This window comes from Oryx dammah, unplaced genomic scaffold (assembly GCF_014754425.2).
Source record: "Oryx dammah isolate SB20612 unplaced genomic scaffold, SCBI_Odam_1.1 HiC_scaffold_1, whole genome shotgun sequence".
Lineage (NCBI taxonomy): Eukaryota > Metazoa > Chordata > Mammalia > Artiodactyla > Bovidae > Oryx > Oryx dammah.
The window spans coordinates 81,637,958-81,664,639 of record NW_024070185.1 but is presented as its reverse complement, the minus strand read 5'-3'; the positions used below and the strand labels follow the sequence as shown (position 1 = coordinate 81,664,639).

General features: G+C 39.8%; 1 protein-coding gene across 1 annotated transcript in view; it reads right to left on the bottom strand.

Moving 5' to 3' along the window:
• The window catches only part of HABP4 (hyaluronan binding protein 4), a 37,296-nt gene extending 11,581 nt beyond the window's left edge, over nt 1–25,715 (bottom strand). Inside the window, exons 1-5 of the mRNA XM_040245316.1 lie at nt 25,245–25,715; nt 20,639–20,801; nt 13,782–13,943; nt 13,500–13,568; nt 11,228–11,311 (exon numbers count right to left, since the gene is read on the bottom strand). Of these exons, the coding sequence (XP_040101250.1) occupies nt 11,228–11,311; nt 13,500–13,568; nt 13,782–13,943; nt 20,639–20,801; nt 25,245–25,605 (839 nt within the window). The 5' untranslated portion in view covers nt 25,606–25,715. The remainder of the gene's footprint in view (nt 1–11,227; nt 11,312–13,499; nt 13,569–13,781; nt 13,944–20,638; nt 20,802–25,244) is intronic.
• Nucleotides 25,716–26,682: the final 967 nt, after the last annotated feature.

The following is a 26,682-nucleotide window of genomic DNA, read 5'->3' as shown; positions in this document are numbered from 1 at the left end:
TAAAGAAAGGTGAAGATAGGCAACCTTCCAGAAAAAGGATTCAGAATAATGATACTGAAGATGATTCAGGATCTTGGGCGCAGGGGGCTGGGAAATGGAGAAGATGCAAGAAATATTTAACAAACACCCAGAAGAACTAAAGAACATATGAACAGAGATGAATAGTACACTGGAAGGAATCAGTAACAGGATAACTGAGACAGAAAAATGGATAAGTGACCTATAAGACAGAATGGTGAAAATCACTGCTGTGGAACAAAATGTAGAAAAAAAGAATGAGAAGAAATGAAGACAGTCCAAGAGACCTCTGGGACAACATTAAATGCACCAACACTTGCATTATAGGGGTCCCAGGAGGAGAAGAGAGAAAGGGCCCAAGAAAATACTGGAAGAAATAATAGTTAAAAACATACCCAGCATGGAAAAGGAAATAGTCAACCATGTCCAGGAAGCACAAAGAGTCCCGGGAAGGATAAACCCAAGGAGGAACACACGGAAACACACAGTAATCAAACTGACAAAAATTAGAGACAAAATACTAAAAGCAACAAGGGAAAACTGATAAATAACGTAACATACAAGGGAACTCCCAGAAGGTTATTGGCTGATTTCTGAACACAAACTCTGCAAGCGAGAAGGGAATGGCACGAAATATTTAAAGTGATGAAAGAGAACCTACAAACAAGAATACTCTCCACAGTGAGGCTCTCATTCAGATTTGACAGAGAAATAAAAAGACTTTTCAACATGCAAAAGTTAAGACAATTCAGCACCACCAAACCAGCTTTATAACAAATGCTAAAGGAACTTCTCTATGTAGGAAACAACAGAAGGAAAAGACCTAAAAAAACATACTCAAAACAATTTTAAAAATGGTAACAGGAACATACATATTGATAACTAATGCAATTATTGATTAATCAAAATAATGAAATGCACCAACCAAAAGACATAGACTGGTTGAGTAGATTCAAAAACAAGAATCTGTTTATATAGGCTGTCTATAGGAGATCCACCTCAGACCTGGCGACACATAAGGACTTAAAGTAAGAGGATGGGAGAAGGTATTCCACACAAACAGAAATCAAAAGAAAGCTGGAGTAGCAATACTCATATCAGACAAAATGGATTTTAAAACAAAGACTTGTTACAAGAGACAAAGGAGGAAGACTACTACATAATGATCAAAGGAACAATCCAAGAAAATATAATAATTCTAATGACATATGCACCCAAAAACAAAGGAACACCTTAATATGTAAGGCAAATACTAACAACCATAAAAGGAGAAATTGACAATAATACAATAATTTTTTAAAACTACAGTAATAGTGGGGGACTTTAACACCCCACTTTCATCAATGGACAGATCATCCAGACAGAAAATTAATAAGGAAACACAGGCCTTAAATGACACATTAGACTTATAAAGCATTCTATCCCAAATAGCAGATTACACAAGTGCACATGGAACATTCTACAGGATGGACCATACGCTGGGGAACAAGATGGCCTTGATAAATTTAAGAAAATTGAAACCATATCAACCAATTTTTCTGAACATGATGCTATGAGATTAGAAATAAACTACAAGAAAAAACTATAAAAAACAGAAACATATGGCAGCTAAACAATATGCTACTAAACAACCAATGGATTACTGAAGAAATCAAAGAGAAAATTAAAAAAAAAAAAATACAGACAAATGAAAATGAAAGCTCAATGGTCCAAACAAGAAGAATGGTCAAGAAACAAGAAAAATCTCAACTAAACAACTTAACCATATACCTAAAACAACTAGAGAAAGAAGAACCAAACAAAACCTAAAGTCAGTAGAAGAAACTATAAATATCAAAGCAGAAATAAATGAAACAGAGACAAAGAAAACAACTGCAAAGATCAAAGAAACTAAAAGCCAGTTCTTCACTTTAGATTAACTTTGACTTAATTGATATTTATAGAGCATCCCATCCAAAAGCAGCAGACTACACATTCTTCTCAAGTGCACATGGAACCTTCTCCAGGACTGACCGCATGCTGGGCCACAAGGTGAGCCTTGGTAAATTTAAGAAAATAGAAACCATATTAAGCATCTTTTCTGATCACAATGAAAGGAGATTAGAAATAAACTACAAGAAAAAGACTCTAAAAAACACAAACACGTGGCAGCTAAACAATATGCTACTAAACCATCATTGGATCATTGATGAAATCAAAGAGATACACATGAAAATGTATATCCACAGAAAGACTCACAAAAATGTTTACAGAAGCTTTATTTATAATAGCAAAAACTGTAAGTCATCTAAATGATCACCATCAGGTAGATAGTTAAGCAAATATTGGTCTATCTGTAAAGTGGATAAATAGGAAGAAACTGTTGACACATTTAACAACCTGGATGCATCTTAAAATATGCATGCTTAGTAAATAATATAGACAAAAAAAGAATACAAAAAGAATACACGCTGTATGATTCCATTTATATAAAATTATAGCAATTGCAAACTAATGACAAAAACGTAGGTCACTGGTTGCCTAAGGGGAAGGGGCAGGAGGGAGGGATTACAAAGGGATACAAAGAAACTTTCTGGACTGACAGATGTGCTCATTACTTTGATTGCTTGAAACCTGTACAACTGTATATACTAGATATGTGCTGTTTATCGAATTCAGATTATACCTCAATGTTGTTTTACTAATAAAAATATATTAAAAACATACCCATTAAAATGTATATTTCAATATTAATTCAAACAAATAAGTTGTTTTAAGAAAAGATTTTAAGATAATCAGGGAAACTCAGAAACTGACTAGATATTTAATGAGATTAAGGGATTGCTTAAAAATTTTAGATGAGATAATGATATTCCAGTTATTTTCTTTATTCTGAAACATTTTTGGATGATATGTAATATATCCTGGGAGTAGAAGAAGTGGGTAGAGAAATCTATGAAACAAGAATGACTATGATTTGGTAACAATTTAGTTTCAATTACTTACTTGCAGTTTAAATATACATTTTTTTCTATAACTTTTAACAAAAAGAGCTAAAAACAAAGAAATATTAAGGAGTCATGAGGGTTTTTGCAGCCTACTTGTGACAGAATTAAGAAATTTGTGGAACTGGATGCTACGAATTTGAGGATTTTTTCGTAACTAAGACAACCTAATAGAAGTTAATAAATTCCAAAAAAGTTCAGTAAGAATGGATTCTGTGTTAAGACCACAAGGGAAGTATTTTTTGTATAGACATAGAGAAATAGAACAAAACAGCAGAGGCATGTAAGAAAAGCAGATCTGAAGTGAAAAAAAGACACCCAAATAAAGCAAACAGTGCAGTTCAGAATAGGGCGTGTGCCACAAGTGATTCCCTCAATGAAGGTGACCAGCCTGACACTGTTCACTCAGATGCCCCTCATTCAAAGGTGTTCTTACCGATGCGCTGTATGCATTTCCCGTTATCATCTGCCATTTCAACAAGCCACGCTAGGAACAGTATAAAATTACCAAGGATAGGTTCCTTAACCTTGCTGTCTATTGACCAAAAATTATTAAACATTCTAGGACTTTTCTAGTGGTCTAGTGGTTGGGATTCTACCTGCCAATGTGGGGAACACAGGTTTGATCCCTGGTCCAGGAAGATTTCACATGCCATGGAGCAACTAAGCCCATGTGCCCACAACTACTAAGCCTGCACACCTAAATAGAGCCTATGCTCCTCAAAAGGGGAGCCACAGCAATGAGAAGCCTGTGCACAACGGCGAAGAGTAGCCCCCACTAACTGCAACAAGAGAAAGCGTGCACAGCAACAAAGACCCAATGAACGCAAAAATGAAAAAAAAAAGAAACAAAACACAGTCTAAGCAAACAAACAAAACAGGAAGATTCCATTGTCCCACTTGAATCAGCACTGAATTCAGCTTTTACTGTCATTTTAGCAAAGACTAAAAATGTAGAGTCCACATTTGGCTCAGAGGGTAAAGCATCTGCCTACAATGCGGGAGACTCGGGTTCAATCCCAGGGTCAGGAAGATACCCTGGAGAAGGAAATGGCACCCTACTCCAGTACTCTTGCCTAGAAAATCCCAGGGACGGAGGAGCCTGGTAGGCTTCAGTCCATGGGGTCGCAAAGAGTCAGACACAACTGAGCGACTTCACTGCACTTCACTTCACTTTAGCAAAGACTGGATATTCAACAAGAGATACAGCTAATTCTCAGTTTCAGGAAGGACTAGTGCAAGTATATTTCTAAGTTATAAAAGCATCATAACTGCTATCAGTCTAAAGTCAACAACCCTTTTTTTGAATAATTCAAATATATTATAATAAATACATTTTTGGATAATTCAAATATATTTATAATAAATATTTATATTTATTTTATATTTTATATTTTGGTTTATGACAGAAAAATTTTGGAGAGAATTTTCCATCAAAAGTGCTTATAAACATAAGGTGTCAAATGTATGACTTGAGAACAATGCTATATGTAAAATTGATAATAATACATTTTATTTCTAAATGAGTGAAATTACAAAAGAAATAGAAAGCTGTTTTAACAACAGTTACCTTTATGTAGAAATAAATGGGTAATAATGCTAACATTCACTGCATGTTTACTAGATGCCAGCCGCTCTTCAAAGTGCTTTACATTAATTTGCCTGTGATAATTAATCCCACAAGTTAGATAAAATTAATAGCTCCATTTTACAGGTAAGAAAATCAAGAAGGGAGATCATACAGCTAACAAATAGCTAACAAGTTTCACATGCACTCATTCTATCTCGAAAGCCCACATTCACCCTCTATTCTATGTAGGGAATAGGAGGGCAGAAGAAATGCTTAGATGGAAGACATTTGAGATACGGACAGAGAAAGCATACAAATCTTCAATTCAAATGTCGAAACCTCCATTCAGGCAGTTATCTCTTCACCTGAATATGTCAATCAAGGAAAAGTGGGTTCTAGACATAAAACTTTACTCAGTGAATACCTGACTGGAGCACATGGATCTAACCTAACATATAAATAATACCACCTACTTCCTTCCAAAGCACTGAAAGGAAAGAGAATTTCATGATAACCTTTGAGTTCCTTATAAATTTGCTATAAAAATTTTTTAAGAGATATAGTCCTGCATTAAGAAAACTCAGTACATAATAATATTCATTGTCTAAGCAAATATACTTGGAAACAAAGTACAAAATAATTCATTGCAGATATTTTTTAATAATGCTTCCTCTCACCATTCTCTTCTCATGGTTAATAATTTTTAAGGATGGAAGGCAGTTGCTGATCCATATTACTGAACAGGGAAATCCTCAGTGATCCTGGTAGCTCTTTCCCTGCTTACAGAACCACTTTCTCCAATTTGCAGTTCTTAATAGCAAGTTAATCTAAATGGCATTCTTAACCTTTCCTACCACTCAGTATAGGGCTTCTCAGGTGGTTCAGTGGTAAAGAATACACCTGTCAATGCAAGAGACGTAAGTTTGATCTCTGGGTCGGGAAGATCCCCTGGAGAAGGAAATGACAACTCACACTAGTATTCCTGCCTGGAAAATTCCATGGACAGAGGAGCCTGGCAGGCTACCCACGGAGTCTCAAAGAGTCGGACACAACAGAGCACGCCCGTGCCACTCAGTACAGTTAAGAACATGAATGTTTGTGCTACAAGAGCTGGTTCAAATTCTGGCTCTGCTACCTACAAAAAATAAGTTGTCTAACCTATATGTCTCAGCATTAGAATAATTAACAGTACCTTCTCCTTCACAAGCAGCAAAAGATTAAGTGAGTTAAACCATAAAAGCACTTAGAGCAGTTACTGGCATACAAAAAATGCTTGGTAAATGTTCAATTTATTCTTAAAGCAAAACAGTTAGTTGTCACAGGTATCCTTGGACATTAGCACACCACAAGACAAGAAACATATAATACTTCTGTAATGAATTAAGGAAGGAAGGAAGGTCATAACACATATAATTGTCAACAAAATGTGTCCAATTTGAGGAAAATCTATGCACTCTGAGTCATAGGTTTGAGCATATGTGAGGGTGCATTAAATTTACCAACCAAGTGGCACAGTAGTAAAGAATCTGCCTGCTAATGCAGGAGACCCCAAGAGATGCAGGTTTGATTCCTGGGTTGGGAAGATTCCCCTGGAATAGGAAATGGCACTACACTCCAGTATCCTTGCCTGTAAAATTCCAAGGGCAGAGAAGCAGAAGTAGAAGTCTACAGTCCACGGGGTGCAAAGATTCAGACGCAACTGAGCACAGCGGTAAGTATGAAACCAAGAGTCTCACTGAATATACACTCTGGCTTGATCAATATCCAAACAAAGCTGAGACCAGAGTGCATCTCCATCCTAAGATGTATTTACAAGCCTCATTTTGAAACTATAAAAAACTATAATTGTATTATTAGAAATGTTAGTAGTAATAATTTTAAAATTTGACAAGGCAGTGCAGAAACATGAATTTCTGTGTGCTCAGCAACTAGAGCACAGCTGCTGTGCACTGCAGCTCCTGCAAATCTAAATGGATGCTCCCTGTCCTCCATGGTCAGCAGAGAGAGAGAGATTTGCTGACTAGCTCCACCAGGATATTGCAGACAATGAGACTGCCACCAGAATCATTAAGTATTTATTTTGTCTTTCAGAATAACTGATTTAATTGAAAGATTTTGTCTAACACTATGAATGCTAGAATACCTCAATTAATTCTAAAGGTTATAATTATACTATAATTTACTATCATTCTGCCTTACATTATCTGAACTTGTATAAATGGTTTACTGGCTCAAAAAGGATCCAATTTTTCTGAGGGTATCTAGTTAACTCACTTCTTAACATTCATATACACTGTTGATCTATTTCCTTAGTTAACTCACTGCCTAAATATTCATGTTAACTATTAATCTATTTATTTAATTAAATATACTTCTTATTTGTTTTGAATAGTAAATTAACAGCTTTCACAGTCATCAATCATTGCAGCACTTTACTCTTGTAACAAGTAACAATAATAATAGTAGATATTTATATAGCTGGCCCCACTCTACATGAAACTCACGCACACCTAATCAACCCTTCTGACAGCCTTCAGATGTAGGTGCTATTATTATTCTCATTTTACAGATGGAAAGAACTGAGGCACAGAAAGATGAAATAACTTGCCCAAACTAGTAAATGGCAGAGCTGGGATTTGAACCCAGAACACTGGCTCAGAGTCTCTGCTCTTAACCACTGGATACCCTGCCTCTTCACAGCAGAAGGATGAGTAAGAAGAGTTAAATAGGTGAAGGGGCTGTAGAGGAAAAGTATAGAAAAACAAGAAAACAACACTTGCAGAAGCTTTTTGGCAGGTATGGCTTAGGAGCTAGAGAAAGGTGCTTGCGAACAAGGAAAAGGGCCATGTGGTAAACATGTGGAGAAGGCATAGGCGTGCTGAACTTGAGGGCTCTTTGGGGGTCAGACCACACAGGACTGTGCAGGTCAGGGCAAGGGACAGAAAAAGGACAGGAAGCCACTGGGGGTAGGATCTTAGTGGGAGCATGCCGATCAGAATGGCAGTGTGAAAGCCACTTTGGGGTGGAACAGGTTGATAGAAGCTGAGAATACAGGGAGCCCCCTTGGGAGCTCTGGTGAGAGAACAGACAGCACTAGCTGAGACTAAGGTGGTGAGTGGAGATGGTAGATATAAAAAGATATAAATCCTCAGGGTAGAGTGACAGATTGGACTCTGGAGAGACAGCAGGTCAAGAGGAAGGAAATCTCAAGAATGACTCCTAGGTTTCTGGTTTATGCAACTGGGTAAGTGCTGATGCTGTTCTGAAAGACAGAAACACCTAATGAGAATGGGTGCCGGGGTCCAGCCCCGGTGGATCCAGGGAATTCGAAGCGGGGACGGCATCGGCGTGAGAAAAACTTATTTGTTTATTAATATAAGATTAGATTAGGAAGAAAATAATATAGTAGGAAATTTAGGTGGAGAGAAGAGGCTGAATAACTTGGATTATGTGGAAGACCAATAAAGTTCCAGACAAGGAACTTGCACCATCTACGTTAGGCCACCGGCATCTGTTTGAATATCGGAGAGTGCCCCACCTTGGGCTCTCTCGCTTATGGATCTTAGAAGCCGGGACAAATAAGTAGACATGATGAGCCTCCCTGCTCCAGATGGGAATTCAGCTGGAAAAAGAAAAGAACGACATGGGGAAGCCCAGCATCGGTGCAAGACTCCTCGGAAGCCCCTACATTCCTAGGATGTTTTAAGCTTCCTGTGCCTCCTGCGGTCAGGAGGCCTCAAACAATCACATGCGCAGCTGTACGAGTCCTGCAGGCAGGCTAGAAAGCCATCAGAGGGGGTTTTGGATTGAAACACTCTTTCAAATGCAGAAGACTAAAGCCCTGAATTGACTTTTTCCAGAGAATATCAGAAGAGTGGAAAAGCAGGCAGATTCTTATTTTAGGGGGGTGGATGCTCAGGAAATTCTAGGGGGAAAACCTGAGGTCTGATTAGCCTTGCCATCAGAGCTCTACCACATGACCTTGTCATGGGTGGAATTCCTCACGCTGGCTCCCGGCAAATGGGGGCTTCCCTGGTGGCACAGACAGTAAAAAATCTGCCTGCAATGCGGGAGAGCTCGTTTCGATCCCTGGGTTGGGAAGATGCCCTACAGGAGAGCATGGCAACCCACTTCAGTATTCTTGCCTGGAGAATCCCCATGGACAGAGCAGCCGAGCAGGCTACAGTCCATGAGGTTGCAAAGAGTCTAACACAACTGAGTGACTAATCACACACTGAAAATGGGGTCTGTGGACCTCAGTTCTGGCCACGGTGGGCATGAGGAGCATTTGGGATGTCGATGGGGAGGTATTCAGGAGACACATGGACACACGGGCCTAGAATCCATATTGAAGGTTGGAGCCAGAGGTATATGTTCCGGAGTCAGGAGATAAATGACAATTCAAGCTTCAGGAGTGCATGAGACCTTATAAACAGACATCAGACACATAGAAGAGGGCCTAAGGCAGAGCCCTGAAGAACTCAACATTTTAAAAGAGCAGAAAGACAAGGCTAAGCCTGCAAGGGAAGAACTGATGGTTGTGGTTAAGTGGAAATCAACACAGGCATACCTTGTTTTATCGTGCTTCATAGAGTCTGCCTTTTTTGTTTGTTTTTCACAAAATTTTCTTTTTTAAAAAAACCTTCTATTTTTTTAATTGGAGGATAATTGCTTTACAATATTGTGTTGGCCTCTGCCATACGTCAACATGAATCAGCCACAGGTATATATATATGTTCCCTCCCTCCTGAATCCCCCTCCCATCTCTCATGCCATCTCACCCCTCTAAGCTGTCACAGAGCACTGGGTTGAGTTCCCAGATTCTGCCTTTTTAACATATTAAATATCTGTGGCAGCCCAGGCTAGCAGCACTATTTTCTCAATAGTATTTGCTCACTTGATGTCTCTGCGTCTTTGGTAATTCTCGAAATATTTCAAACTTTTCATTACTATTATATTTGTCATGATAATCTGTGATCTAAGATCCACAGACATTACTACTGTGGTTGTTTTGGAATCCACCAATTGCACCCACATAAGACTATGAACATAATGAGTAACTGCTATACGTGATTCTGACTGCTCCACTAACTGGTCTTTCCATCTCTCTCCTGGTGCCTCCCTATTCCCTGAGACACAATAATATTGAAATTAGGCCAACTAATAACCCTATAATGGCCTCAAAGTGTTCAAATGAAGAGTCAATCAATATGGCAAGCTTCATTGTTGTCTTATTTTAAGAAACTGCGTAGTCACCCCAACCTTCAAAAACCACCACCTCCATCAGTCACCAGCAACAACATCAAGGCAAGACCCTCCACCAGCAAAAAGATTATAACTCACCGAAGACACAATGATGGCATCTTTTAGCAATAAAGTATTTTTAACTTAAGGTATGCACATTGTTTTTTTTAGACACAATGCTATTGTACACTTATTAGACTACACTATAGTGTAAACATGATTTTTACATGCACTGGGAAACCAAAAACCATTGTGTGACTCACTTTATTGTGATATGAGCTTTAATGAGGTGGTTTGGAATCAAACACAATATCTCTGAGGTAGGCTTGTGAAGTCAAATGTTCTGAGAGATCAAGAAAGTTGTAGACTAAAATATGTTAGGTCTGGAGACATGTGGTGACTGTTTCAAAAAAGTAGTGAGGACAGAGCCAGACCTGGAGTGAGGTGAGGATGAAATGAAAGGGAAGTAAAGGGGAAGAAATGAGGAAAGAATGCACACAACCCCGAAAAGGAAGCTGAATGAGAATGCAGGGGCAACGAGAGGCTTAAAACAAGAGAGACTTAGCTGATAAAATGCTGATTAGAAGACCAGATTTGGGGGGAAGAAGGTGAGTATGTCTAAAAAGGAAAGAGCTAACTGAGATTTCAGTGAAGTCAGAAGGAAATATGAACCAAAGGCTGAAGAGGTTGGTGGAGAGATGGCACCTCTATTTTACCAAGAGGAAAGAAGCCCAGGAGAGTGTGAAGTTCCCATCTGATGGCTTCTGATTTATCTGTGACATAGGAAGCAAAGTTGTACTCAGAAAATAAAAGAGGAGGTGTGAGCGTTGGAAGGATGGAAGAAGGAGAAAGTGGGAAGCAATGTCAGGGCTTTGAGGGGACAAGAAGAACTGAACCGGTCATTGTAGTGGGTGAGGGGGAAGAGTGAATCCAAGAAATGGGCATTGCTGGGCAGTGTTGAGAGCTCATTTCAAAATGCGGTGATCAGGAATTTACAGGAGTTCCCACCAGCCTGCTGAGGGACTTGCAGTACTCAGTCTGTGGGTGCAAGTAGAGAGATGGCAGATGGCTATCAGCTGTCCAGAGGTGGATTCTGCTAGCAAGGTACTCATAGATCCCAAGGGCAAGGGTGCTAAAGATGGACTAAGGAACTAAGCTCCATGAAGAAAAGAGGGAAGGAGGGACCAGAAGAAAATAAAAGGACAAAACACGGGGGTACTGATGAGAGTGAAACCAGTTACAGTACAGGCTGCTGATGATTTGAATTAAGTAGTTTGATTATTCATTAACACATTAAGATCAATCCTCTGTGAAATGACAAAAGGCTGAGCTTCCTGTTCTATGAAGACTTCTTATAAATCTTTAAGAAAAAGACCAACAACCCAATGGGGAAAATGAATGAAATACCCACTTAGCTGGAGATTCATCCTCCAGGGGGCCCAGGGACTCCTCCACCACTGTGGTCTCTTCCATGGGGGCAGTCGGGTCTGTGTCACTGCAAAGCGGCAAGAACCAGTCTAGTCAAACAAATCTGTTTACATCAATGCCCTTCTATATTCAAGACAGAAAAAAACACACTTCAATGCCCTTTCTCCCTCAAGGAATTAATATGTACATACAAGTAACCCACATCAAAATAAAAAGAGAAAAAAATGCTCTTAATTGCTAATCCATATAAATAATTTCCAAAAATGTAAAAAGTATTTGATAAATATAAGTTTTTATTGATGGACTAAAATTAAAAACATATTGGAAAGGACCAGAACAACTATTCAAATCTGTTATTATCCTGCTGCTGCTGCTGCTAAGTCACTTCAGTTGTGTCCGACTCTGTGCGATTCCAGAGATGGCAGCCCACCAGGCTCCCCCATCCCTGGGATTCTCCAGGCAAGAACACTGGAGTGGGTTGCCATTGCCTTCTCCAATGCGTGAAAGTGAAAAGTGAAAGTGAAGTCGCTCAGTTGTGTCTGACTCTTAGCGACCCCATGGACTGCAGCTCACCAGGCTCCTCCGTCCATGGGATTTTCCAGGCAAGAGTACTGGAGTGGGGTGCCATAGCCTTCTCCAATACAACCTTATTATCCTAGGAAATTCCAAATATTAACAGGGACCATAAGTATTCTCAATATGTAAATCCTAAATGACTTATAATAGATAAGAATATGCCATATCAGACTTTAAAAAATGGCAAGAAATTGGAAACATTCCCTAAAAAAGAATGTGTAGGATTACCAAAAGCTGGTGATACCAGAAAAATAAGGCTTTGAAACATTAATTTATATACTGTCACATATAAATATACAATCTACAGATTAGAAATTAGAGCACAATGAAAAACAATTTGAATTTTAATTGTATAATCTTAATTTTTATGTTGATATTAATCCTATATGAATATTGCTTTTTAAAAGAAATTTCATTCTCATGAAACTCAGAGGGGCCTGGTGGGTTACAGTCCATGGGGTTGCAAAGAACTGAACATGACTGAGTGACTAGGCACATAACTGGACTATATCATGGTGGCAAATCAAAATCTCAATGTATTAAATAAGAATTTAAAGTCTTATGCTACAAAAAACCATTCAATTACAGATTGTTGTCACCTAAGAGCTTTGATTTTGTAACTCACAAACCAATCCAAAATAAGTGCCATGGGGTATGTGTCATTTTAACACTGGGACAGACCAGCTACTAAGAGCACATTTTGGTCTCTTCCAAGGCCAATACTTACCTCTTAGAGTAAGTAATCATTTGGAGCCAAAATGATTTTAAATTGAAATACAAACTGAAATGAGGTGGTAGTATTAAGTAAGGTGGTAAATCAGATGATTCAGAAGGTACTTGCATATTTTGAAAAATATATTATCACAGTAAAATAAAACAAAATGAAAAGATCTGTAAACATTTAACAAGTTTCTTTTCAAGGACAACACAAATATGCAGTGGTAGTAAATCTAACTTTACATTTGCTGTTATCATATACATTTATTTTTAAGGATAAAAATTTAAGAAAAATAAGTTTATGTAAAAAACTTAAATTCTTCAAAAGAAGAAATGTGGAAGTCTTGATCTCCTCAAGCCTTCAAATTTGTGTAAAGCCTGCCCTATAACACATCCTAGAGCAACTCATCCTCATATTTCCCTGCAGCCCTGAAATGACAGAAAGAGCAGAACCAAGTACCTCCCCTAAATAGCAAAACTGGTTCAAATCTGAGATACCATAAAACCTCAGAGAAATGCCAGATTTGAACCTCAGGTGAAACTTGTCATTGAGCTTGGATTTGCAAATAATTTTATAAGATCAAGATGCAATATACATAAAAATTTGGAAGGTCACAGAGAAATAAAGTATAGAATATCCAGGAATTTTAAAAAAGCAATCTGACGCATAGGTAAATATACAGCGCCATGTGCTTAGGGTATCAACAAATATACAGATTTGCTTGCTAAAATAAGACAAAAGAATTTTGAAAGCGGTTTCAAATCTAACTACAACATAGCAAACCTGTTTTAAAAAGTTATCTCATGAAACAAAAGCTTAAATTCAATTTCTACATAAAGCACACCAATATAAAGACACCACAAGCATACCACAGAGGACATAATCTTCAAGACAGGCAAATAAAGGTCCAGATATTTCCACTTAATTGCAGATTCACAGAAGATACATATTTGCACCATACCTGGTATCTTTACCTGATCCCCAGGTGCGAACTCCATATCCACCCATGTTGTCTTCAGTTCTGATTGCTCTAGACAAAGAAAGAATATTCCCTTAAACTAGAAACTAGTCTCCAGTCAATCTCCAAATTAGAAAAGTTGATCAGAAAAGCTGTCCCAGGATCAGCTCCCTCAGGAATAATTGCATACTCATATAAAGCCAACTAACTATTAACACATAACAGATTCACACCATATACTACATCGAGATCTTAAACAGAAAACAGCATTACAAAGAAACTTACATTTTATCATTCCCACCATATCTCTCAAATTCTCGTTTCCCTCTCTGGTCAAAGCCGTCAAAGGTTCTGCTCCCAGGACCACCTCTGCCTCTGCCTCGCAAGCCCCCTCTTGGGCCTCCACGTCCTCTCAGCGGTCTGTCTCGATCAAACCTGTCAATTGGTCTAGGAAGAAATGCGTACCATAAAAAGTGGTGAACTCAATTAAAGAGCTAAGGCTTTTTTTTTTTTTTTTTTTAGGAAAAAAATTTTAGAAGTTCATTATGGCTATAGTATGTTGGAAAGAACTTTTGGCTTGAATAATAAATTAATTGTTAACTTTTACTGAACACATACCACCTTTGACACTGTTGCGTGCTCTTGGCATGCAGTTTATTAATTATAACTAGTGCCCACAGATGAGGAAAATAGCTGAAGATGATGTCCTTGTTGTTAAATCCAGTAGCCACTTCTGTCTCTAGGTCATTTGACCCCTATGCATCATTGATACTGCCAACCACTAGTTTTCCTCTGCTCTTTCTGGTTTCCCTCTCCCTGTTTGTCCTTAAAAAGTTCTTCTTGCAATAGGTAACGTCCAAACATACACAAGGTACTCATCCTGCTTTCTTGGGCACCCAATTCGACTTCTCAGAGCCAGGCACTGCAGTCACATATAAAGAAAGGTTCCACACTTTGTCTCTTTAAGGAACATGACTTGGATACCCTTCTTCTGGATACCCACCCATTTGTCTTTAAGAATATCAGCATTCCAGCTCCCCACTGCTGCACACACCATCCTCATCTCTATGCTATTGATATGTGACCCCTTCGTGTGCGCCTGTGTCTCTCATTTGGGGGTCTCTCTGATTCCCAGTCATAAAGACAGTTACTTCTTGGACATTTCTCCGTGTCACCTCATGTCCCTGAAGATACATGACCAACACTAACCAAGGGCTTAGTGTTGTGCTCCCCCTGTGGTCCCTAACCCGCACCACAGAAGTATCCAAGCAAAGAATCTGCCTTTTCTCTTCCCCGCCACACCCCCTGGATCCAGGGCCTGACCATGCGCTTCTCCTCACTGTTCTCTGCTACCATCTGGTCACAGGCACTCTTTATGGGGACGTGTTTCTCCTCCACCAGACCCAAAGCTTCTGCAGGAAGAATTTCATCTTTTTCATTGTTAAACCTTAGTTTAATAAGATAAATTATATATTTTTTAATTTTTCAAGACTTTGAAAAACATTGAAAGCAACAAATTACTTATTGAAATCTAGTGACATTAGTGGCTCAAACACCAGAACTGAAGATGTATTTCAGTCTACTTTTAGGGCTGAAAATGTTACATTAAAAAGCGACTATAGATCGTGGATAAAAACACACAAAATTCACAATTCTCCTTACTCAAAAAGATGAAAAAATACAGAAGCACTGATCATTAACTTTACGCCAGTCTCTTTCAAGAAACATCACCCTAAATCAGTTTCCCAAGTTGGCTTTTTCTGTCTCCCACCTCCTGTGACCAAAACCAAAATTTTAAATGGAGACTGTTGTAGAATATGATTCCACATTACAGTAAACATCTAAAGCAGAGTTTTGAAACAATAACAAATGAAAAGTAACAGTAAGTTCTTAACAGGGAAGCTGGACAGGGCCATAAAAGGCGTCTACCTAAAAACTGAGAGGAAATGAAGCATAAAACCATATGTGGAAAATAATGCCAGTAGTCAAAATTAGGTTTAAATGTACATGAAATCTAGATGAGATACTGATAAAATAACAAATTTATTAAAAATATGATAGTAACTGAAACTGGTCCCCAAAACAGCTTTGTGGTCTGGTTTATTTTAATCCCTTAAATAATTTTTCTTTATCCCACAGGTTTACCCCACCCCTACCCCACCTCCCAGTTAAAAGTATTCTCAAGTGCTTCCTTATAATTCCCTTCTTATAAAAGATATCCTCTATTTCTTTATAGGTTGGTAAGCATTGAGGAATCCTCGACTCCACTTAGGAAGCTTTATTGTGACACACAAGCAAAAAGAAAACAATATTGCACTGGGCCAACCATCCCATCCCACTTCCATTTCAATTCAGTTCAATCACTCAGTCGTGTCCGACTCTTTGTGACCCCATAGACCGCAGCATGCCAGGCCTCCCTGTCCATCACCAACTCCCGGAGATTACCCAAACTCATGTCAATTGAGTTGGTGATGCCATCCAACCATCTCATCCTTTTGTCGCCCCTTCTCCTCCTGCCCTCAATCTTTCCCAGCATCAGGGAAAGCATCTTTTCAAATGAGTCAGCTCTTCACATCAGGTGGCCAAAGTATTGGAGTTTCAGCTTCAACATCAGTCCTTCCAATGAACACTCAGGACTGATCTCCTTTAGGATGAACTGGTTGGATCTCCTCGCAGTCCAAGGGATTCTCAAGAGTCTTCTCCAACACCACGGTTCACAAGCATCAATTCTTCAGTGCTCAGCTTTCTTTATAGTCCAACTCTCACATCCATACATGACTACTGGAAAAACCATAGCCTTGACTAGACAGACCTTTGTTGGCAAAGTAATGTCTCTGCTTTTTAATATGCTGTCTAGGTTGGTCATAACTTTCCTTCCAAGGAGTAAGTGTCTTTTAATTTCATGGCTGCAGTCACCATCTGCAGTGATTTTGGAGCCAAAAAACATAAACTCTCCCACTGTTTCCAGTTTCCCCATCTATTACATCCCTGTAATCTACTCTCTTACCATAGTCCTAATAAGTAGACATGAGTACAGGTTTTACAGGTAACGGGAATGAAGTTCATGGAGGGAGGAACTGGGAGTTAATGTTTAATGGGTATAACTTGGGAAGATGAAAAGTTTTCTGGAGATGGATAGTGGTGATGGTTGCACAACAATTAGAATGTATTTAATGCCACTGCACTGTACACTTAAAACATACGATGCATCATCATGTGTGCATGTTCAGTTGTGTCCAACTCTTTGTGACCCCATGGACTGTAGCCTACCAGGCTCCTCTGTCCATGGGATTTCCCAGCCAAGAACACTGGAGTGGGTTGCCATTTCCTACTCCAAGGGATCTTTCTGACCCAGGGATTGAACCTGCATCTCTTGCATCTCCCCCATTGGCAGGCAGATTCTTTATCATTTTACTACAAGTTTTAAGGCTCCAGGAGTTGGTGATGGACAGGGAAGCCTGGCATGCTGTAGTCCATGGGGTCGCAAAGAGTCGGACATGATTGAGCAACTGAACTGAACAAGTTTTAAAAATTCCTCCTGGTGAGGAAGAAAAAAAATTTAGACTTCCGAGGAAGTGATTCTTTTAGAACTGGAGCTGACTTTAAATGACCAGAAGTAAACTGCAGAATGAGCCAAAGAAAGAATTAAACTGTATGGAGTCAGAATAATTCTCCAGACTAATTTCCTAACAGTCTGTTCTAAGAGTTTACTTAAGAGTTCATCATTTGGAGAATAAAGAAAAATCTTACTGCATTAAAAACAGTAGCTGCATTCCCAGAATATATACAAGTGACACAGCGGATCTCTGTACCTAAGCCACACAACAGTTACTTGCAGCACCATCCATGGCTATTGCTTCTATGTGAAAACTATGTTCTGCTCTAAGGGAATAAAAATCCATGCCACTAAAACTCTGGGTATATCCTTATCCATAAATTGAGAGGACTGAATTAAGTAGTCTGTTAAGATTATCGAAATCCTATATACAATAAACATGCCCAATAAACATGTATAGATATCAAATAAACAAAGATCAAATTTTATCATACTGAAGTCTACAGAAAGTGCTACGAGAAATGCTCTTATAGATTACTATTAACAGCAACAGAATAAACTGACATGTTACTAGCATGGTGATTCGTCACTATGTATTAACAGTCCCCTCCAATTTTTGTTTGTTTCACATTACAGGTACCAATCCAACCTCACACTGAAGTACCAACTGGATCCCAGATTTGGATACATGATACTCAGTGGAGAACCACTGCTTTAAGACCCTAATAGGGATTCCTACTTTAAGAACTACATCTAGGAAAGGCCTTGTATGTGTAAAAGGCTGCTCACTGAGTATTATTTATGAAGCAAAAAACTGAAAGCTGAGCAAAGATCCAACACTAATGGAATAATTACATTATAATACTCCAAACAAAAGATCATAACAGAACCATTAGAAATGCTTACCAACACTGTCCATGACATCATCGTTAATGACTGCTACTTGTCAAGTGGAAAAGAAAGAATATATAGTACTCAGTGTATATGAACTGGTGAAGAGTTAAACAGTAGTCATCTTAAATGGTAAAAGAGTGGTTTAAATTTTTTTTTAATTTTATTCATTTTCTGAATTTTCTAAAGTGACTATAAAATTATTTTTATTAAAGATCTTATGGCTGCTTATCAAATGAAAAGTATTTTTTAATAAAAGAGGAAAATTATCTTTTCTGATAGTGTAAGACTTCACAAAAAATATTTTCAAATTTCCTTGAAAGTAAAAGTTTCCTACATATGCCTAATATGATACACTGGGAAGGACACAGACATCACACTTCTAATGTATCCCTGACAAAATGCAGAACCTTGTCTCATGAGGAAACAGCAGGCAAACTCAAATCTGGACTGTTCTACAGAATAACTGGTTGATGTTCTTAAAAAATGTCAACTCCATAATTAAATGAAAAACTAAAGAGCTGTCTTAAGACTAAGTGCAATACACGGAACCTCACTGGTGATTCAGTGGTTAAGAATTTGCATTCTAATGCAGGGGATGTGGGTTCAATCCCTGGTCAGGGGGAACTAAGCCACGGGGCAGCTAAGCCCAACTGGAGAGCCGGTGCATTCTAGAGCCCATGCTCTACAATGAGAAGCCCATGTGCCCTAATGAGAGAAGCCCCCATGTACCACAACAAAGACCCAAAGCAGCCTAAATAAATAAATAAGTAAATGTAATGCACATTCCTGGACTCTGAACTGATTTTTTTTCTTTTGCTAGCATATTAAAAAACAGAGATATTACTTTGCCAACAAAGGTCCATCTAGTCAAGGCTATGGTTTTTCCAGTAGTCATGTATGGATGTGAGAGTTGGACTGTGAAGAAAGCCGAGCACCGAAAAACTGATGCTTTTGAACTGTGGTGCTGGAGAAGACTCTTGAGAGTCCCTTGGACTGCAAGGAGATCCAACCAGTCCATCCTAAAGGAGACCAGTCCTGGGTGTTCATTGGAAGGACTGATGCTGAAGCTGAAACTTCAATACTTTGGCCACCTCATGCGAAGAGTTGACTCATTGGAAAAGACTCTGATTCTGGGAGGGATTGGGGGCAGGAAGAGAAGGGGACGACAGAGGATGAGATGGCCGGATGGCATCACTGACTCGATGGACATGAATTTGGGTGAACTCCGGGAGTTAGTGATGGACAGGGAGGACTGGCATGCTGCGATTCATGGGGTTGCAAAGAGTCAGACATGACTGAGCGACTGAACTGAACTGAAAGGCATATTAATAGGACAATTGGTACAGTTTGAGTAGTCTATAGATTACATGATTCAGATAATTAGATAATAAGTATTGCGCCAATGTTAATGAGTTTGATAACTGAACCATGTTTTTAGGAAACATTCCTGCATCTTATTCTCAAAAGCCAAAGAAAAAAGATATTGTGTGTGTGTGTGTGTAACAGAGAGAGAAAAGGAGAAAGGAGGAGAGAGAAAGGGAGGAGTATGATAAAGAAAAGGTGGTAAAAAGTTTTTGGAGAATCTGGATGGATATATGGGGATTTCTTATACAATTCTTGCAACTTTCTGTAAATCATCCCTGGAATAAGGCATTTTTTTCATGTTAATATATAAAGACTTATCCTTTAAAAACAACTCATAATTTTGCTACTAAAAAAGCTGGAAACCTGAGTTATAATTTCTTTATTTCTACAGAATAAATCCCTGAAGTAGGGGGAAAATACACAAATGCTTCCCCAAATAAGCAGCTGATCTAGAAGGCTTTCTGTAAGCAAGCAGACTATAGTTGTTCCATAGCTAATTTGAACTAATCACCCCAAAATTAGCAGAATTAAACCTTTCTCTTGCCTTCATCCTCTAACATGGTGGCAGATATACTATCTCTGTTTTGAATGTGTAACGAAATATGTAGTCAAGAAGTTAAAAGACTTTGGGAACAACACAGCCCTTGACATTAAACTGTACACTATTCTAGTCTCTTTTAGCTTTTTAAACTTTCTATTCCTTTAAAAGTGATTCACAAGTAGTTTTGTTTTAACCTAAATCTGGTGCTATGTAGGTTTAATAATTAAAAACTTGAGGCAGCAAGTATCCATCCTGTTAATACTAAACATAAGACATTAAGAACTGCTTCCTGTGTTCAGGTGGGTATGATAGCCTACATACTGCCACATTACTCAGACTGTATCAGCCTGAGACCATCTTCCAGGTCAAAGCACTCTCTAGAGAAGGCATGGAAGCCTTAAACTGGCATCACACATTCTATCAGTTTTTTGGTCAAATTTCATCATAAATTTTTTTTAATTCATTAGTGGCCCAAATTAGTCCTACTAAATCAAGAACATAATTATACCTCTGGCCTAAACTTCAAAAGAAAATTTAGCATACTTCTGTAGAGTTTGTTATAAGAATGTCTTTCAAAGTTATCAAAAATTATCCACTTTTTATTTTGTAATCATTTCCTGAAACAACAGAAGATCCTTCATGTGTTACCTAAAGCAGTGTGATTTGTTAGTTAGATTGGCAAACTATTCCCAGGACTAGCACCACCAAAAGTTTGCAAAGGCTCATGGTCCTCTGAAAATCCTTCTGGTTCCTCCAACCCTCCAAGCTGAGGTCTGCAGTACCTACTTTTCATCTGTAAACTTCTCAGGTGTAAAATCCACCTGCTTCTCGGCGTCATAGGGTCGATATTCCCTGTAGGATCTCCGCTCTGCTCTATCAAGCGTCACCTCTGTCCCTCGGCTATCACTCCATCCTTGCTGCTCCCCTCTTCTGGGAGTTCGCTTCTGGCCTGAGAGGGAGAAATCAAAGGGGAGAACTAGAACCCAAAGTCTGCAGCAGCACATTATTACAAGTACTTTTAAATTTCACTTTTCTAGGAATCAATGTCATAGGAAAATTTGGGAAGCTTGAAAAACTTCAGAGAAGAAAAAAAGTTGCTGATACTACTACTGCCCAGAGTTGTCTTTTAATAAAACTTGGACATTACCATTGAAGCATACGCTTTCCCTTATGTCCTATAAAGTATGATAAGATAAACTATACCAACTAACCTACAATTAAGTGTCTCACAATGACTTTGTGATCGCTATTGAAGACATATATCAACTACATTTCACAAGAGCAGCTTTATCAAAACATGGTAGTTAAGATCTTTCCAGAAAAGTAAAAGACAAATACCCTGTATTTGGAATCCCACCTGTAGTTTATCATTTATTACCTAACAAAGTTTTCATTTTTAAATAGTTTGTATCATTATAATTTTTCTCATTTGAAAAGAGATTTTCCTGTTCTTTGATGGGATTTATACATTTATAATCACACTTCTCAAATAGGAGGCCAAGTTGGTATTTGCCAACTCATGTAAGGGCCAGCCAGCATTTGAAGGGGTATCTCCTGTCCATCGAGAGGCCGGCACTGAGGAGGCTGGGGCTGGGGCCACTCCAGTCTTCTCTGTTCTCCCTTTACCCTTCTCAGTTTTGACACTTTAAAAATTTCCAGCAAAGTCTATGTCTTAAGGCATCTATTATTTAGTAAATATCAATGTATTATGAAGAACATTGTTACTTCTTAAATAATCTTCCAAAAATATGTTTATTCTTTCCTTGTATACATTTAGTAGGTCTCCATCTCAAATATTATATATAATTTTTATTTTAGTAGCTTTGATTTTTCTTGGTATGTCACCCTTCACATTCATTGTATGGTTGTAAAAATATATTAAATGTATTTGAATTAATGGGTATTACTTAAACTACTGGGTTCCTTTCTTACTTAGGAGATACTCATGACTCTTAAGGAATATATGTTTACCTGTATTCTATTTTCCCATTTAACATTTTCTATCAAAAGTTTATAAAGAAGGCACATGTAAATATTAACCTAGTTTCAATAGCTTACTGATCTCATTTTAAAGCAAAAATCATGTTTGCAACATCACTAACACAAAACTGTCCAATTTATTACTTGTTAGTTAATTACTTGAAATGTGAAATGTTACACAATAGATCTAAGTTCAATCTTAAGTTAATGTCCCATAACCTAGGAAATGCTCAAATCTGATTTGAATCCTGAAGCCACAATCTAAACTTGTGACATGTTTAGGATACAGGAAAGTTGTTATCATAAATAAAGCATTATGCTTTTATTTCAGAAATAAAACATAGACCAACACTCATACCCAGCTGTCCAGGAGTATGCAAAGCCATATCCAAGGGCACACATGTTACTAAGAGAGATCAAATTTGGAAGAGGCATTTAAAATGTAAGGCAAAAATGTTATTATGAAAGTTAACTAACAAGTTGAAACTGTAACAGACTATGAAATAATAGCCATCAGCAAGTACCTCAACAGTAATACTTTTCCCTCAATGTAAAAAGTTATTTTAATACAGTTTCAAATTTTCTATCCATAACCTATAACTTATACTAAATATCTCCACTTAATCATACTTAAGAGCTTATTTCCACCTTCCAGTTTTCAAAGTTATTTTTAAAACTGTATCAATTAAATTTGGAATTCATCATTCAAAACTTAAAATGACATTTGCTACATACTTTATACTACAGCATCTTCCAAAGCTTCTGTGTATAAGTTGAAAAGCATTAAATATGACCTAGCAATTTATTAGAATAATTATCAATACCCTGCAAACATTTCATTTTCCTTCCAAAATCCAAAAAACAAAGATAATAGAGATCCAGTTTTTCCCACAACTTACTACTAAGAGATCAGGACTGCAACTGAAGCTAGTCATTCTGTGCTGGATCAGCAGCTCCAAGTGGATAATGCAAACACTGAATTTCACTAGCCCTTTCGAAATAAAAGGCTGGCATATGCAGTCTGATCACTGATCTAACCCCAGCCCACATAAAGAGACAGAATACTGTAAAATTTACAGTGCGATTTCCCTGAAATAAAGTTGAGCTTTGACTTGGAGAAGTTATGAAAAGCCAGGAATAGCAAAGCTGAAACAGCCTCTGAAGACTTAAAAAGAATAAATTTTTTGAGTAAGGGTCTATATTGTTAAATAGTGATGGATATTAAAAATCTATTTCTATGGGAAAATCTTATGATTTTCACATCCTTTTGTGACTAATGTTTCTGTTATATGTCAAACTTGTTTTGACTTTGACTCATCTACACTAAGAGTTCACTTTTAATAGCCAAATAAACTTAAAAAATTTGAGTGTTAGAGAAGTACAGTCCATATCAATTAGGGTTACAAAACCTTAAGAGGGTAGCTCTCTAACACCCATTACAGATAAATTCAGTACAGTAACTGCACAAATGAAAATTAATGAGCTGTTTGCTCCTAAAATAACACACTTGAAAAAGAACTAGAATTACAAAACTTCCATTCTAACTATAAAATTAACTCAAGTTCTTTAATACAGATCTCAAAAAACAGATCACCTGGATTATAAACTATTGACAGAAAAAGTTATTAGCATACTACATTATAATGCTGTTTATTTATTATGCTAAATGCAGGTTGCAACTGTGTTTATAATATCTGAAATTTAGGGGAAAAAAAAGTAGGTCTGTGCATTTATATGTGTAAATATAAAGTGTTAACAGTAAGAAAAGTATGGATTTTCACTTTACTTCATACACTTCTGAATTGTTTAAAATACAACAAAAATGCATGACAATTTTACTAGTAAAAAGGTTAAAAAGCAATACATTAACAGAGAAAACTAAATTCTGTTTCTCATGAAAAGATAATACATATTTTCACTTAAAAAATAAAGCTTAGCCTGTCCAATTCTTTTATTACTATGATATTTATCTAAATAGATTTAAGAGAAAAATAGAACATACACAAAATGTACAATATATCTCAAGTCTCACTCACTGTTTAAATAGGCTCATATATGTACTTGCCTATCAAGAGATCTTGGGATATCTCAACGGCATTTAAAATAATTGTCAATATTATAATGACTTAATTTTCTGATTCTCAAGAGATATTGCTGGATTGAACTCTGCACAGATAGAGGTAAACATTACCTAGCTGCAGAAGTCAAGGCACCAACACTCAAGTCAGGAATTATTCTCTCAGGACTGGGCTGACAATTTTTATCAAGCAAGGCACAAGCCAGTAAAGCCGAGTTGAATACACTCCCAAACACTGGCTGGAGTGGTCGAATCATGCATCTTAAAACTTTTTTCGGAAACCTTAGGACCACTATTTTATTTTTGGAAAACAGAGGAAACACAGGTGGAATCTTGGAGGCTTTACCACTGAAGCAGTTCAGGTGAGAAATGACTCTTAAGCACCATCCATGCCTAGATGCAGTCAGTAGTACACCAAGCTTTGCACTGGCCATTCTGGCTAAGCAGGGAGTGGGGAACTTTGCATATTCTTGTTGAAAAGGTTAAAAACGCTTTTCTTAAAGCAGCCTGAGTTAATGACAAGTTACACAAGCCATCAACACTACTTGCTGTACTGAAAACCCGTGCGGGATGACTGTTGTAAGCCACCGTAAGGGAGGTGGATGGGTGAAGGCACAGAGCTTGGAAGGCGCCGGGGACCCCGCGTCAACCCCCGCCGCATTCTGCTCGCGGCCCTGACGTCACAGCCCACCCCCGCGGTCACCCAGGCCTTCCCTCCATCACAGAGGCCCTAGCTCCTCACCCCAGCGATCTTTTCACACACCCCGAGTTCTCGCCGCCACCCCCAGGGGCCGGGTGCGCCCTCCTCCATTCTCCCTAAGAGGCACTCCCCTCCCTCCTTCCCACGACGCTTCTTTTCGCCTCCCGACGCGAATCTTGCAGAGATTCGGCTGGAGGATGGAGAAGGTCCCTGCTAGTTTTAGATCTGAGAGCCCTCGGGCAACGACCCCAGTGTTCACCCTCATACACCACCCAAGAAATATCCCTCAACTTTGCCCAACTTGTAAAGGCTCAGTCCCACCGTTCAGAAACCCCCTACTCCAAGCCTGCACTCTCCTTCGCTCCCAGAAGGGACTGGGAAAGGCCAGAAGGGGCGTGACACTCCCCCTACCCTGTCCTTTTTCCCACCGTCCTCAGCCACTGGGACCCTCAACTTCGGTCAACTCTTCCCAGCGCCCCCTTCCCTTTCTGGAACAGGTTCCAGCGACCCCAGTCTCGCAGTAGCAGGTCCTGGGGCGGCTGAGGAGGAGTGACCTCCATGACCCCATTCTCCTTCCCCTCCCCGCCCACCGCGCCCACCCTGGGACACCCAGGTGCTCGGCTGGGCGCTCGTACCGGGCGGCTGCGGGCCGCCCCCTGGGCTATCTGGCTGTTGCGAGCTGGGGGCCGGGAGGCTCTTGCGCTCCTTCTGGGACTCCCTCCGGCCGCCGCCCGCGCCGGGTCTGTGGCCCGAGGCCCCAGCCGGGCTCCTGCCGCCGCGGTTGCCAGCCCCGGCCGCCGCCGCCGCCGCCTCGTCGCGCCTCTTGCGCTGCAGCTGCTGCTGGCGCCGGCGTTCGGCCTCGCGCAGGATGTCGAACGGGTCAGACTCATCGTCTAGCAGCTGGTGGAAGCGGTTGGCCACGACGCAGCCGAAACTCTCCTGCATCGCGGCGCCTGCGGCAGCCGCAGCCACAGGACTTCCCAGAGCGCCCTTCATGCCGCCGCGGCCACTGCGGGCCCGCCGCGGGCAGCCCACGCGAGCGAGTCTTAGCGAAGCCGGCGATGAGGACCCATCCTACCCGCAGCTACTGCCCTCCCAGCCCTGCCCTGCCCAGTCCCGTCCCTCCCAGCGCCCGCCCCCGCACCGCCGCCGCCGCCGCCCGCCTCGCTGCTTCCCACCAGCCAATCAGCGCACGAGGGCACGCCCCCTTTCCTAGCCGGCACGCCTGGAAGCCCAATCAGAGGCCGGCTGCTGTCACGTCAGGCGACCTCTATGCCCCGCCCCACGACTCAGCAGGGAGGGGCTGGACCCAAGGGGCGGAGCTGCTGGGAGGAGCAACGAATTTTGTGGTCCAGGCTGCTGGGCAGTGCTGGTGGCTCACGGCCGTCATTTGTGTTTTCTCTGAGACTGGGTCCACATTTATCATCGTCCACTCTTCTTTGAAGTGTATATATTGATTCGACAACTATATAATGTACACTTACTATGTGCCAGGTGTTATGTTGTAGGAGATATAGCTCCCTGTTTCGGAAGATCTTAGTCTTAAGGCAGAAAAGTGCCCTGAAGGAAAAGCACAGACTTCTCTATGACCTACTTAAGAAGCTTGGAGAGGCTTTCCCGCGGGAATGACGGTTAAGCTGAGATATGAAGGATAGCAAGGGCCAGGAGTAATGGCAAGTGCACAAGTCTGAGGTGGGGTGGAAAGCTCAAAGAAAACCAGTTAAATGAATTGCTAAGAGTTGGGGAGTTGGCATCACTGATGCGATGGACATGAGTTTGAGTTGGCTCCAGGAGTTGGTGATAGACAGGGAAGCCTGGTGTGCAGAAGTCCGTGGGGTCTCAAAGAATCGGACACGACTGAGCGACTGAACTGACTAAAGAGTTGCTGCTGCTGCTGCTGCTGCTGCTGCTGCTGCTGCTGCTGGTGGTGGCAAGTATCTTCAGTCGTGTCCGACTCTGTGCGACCCCATAGACAGCAGCCCACCAGGCTCCTCTGTCCCCGGGATTCTCCAGGCAAAAACACTGGAGTGGGCTGCGGTTTCCTTCTCTAATGCATGCATGCATGCTAAGTCG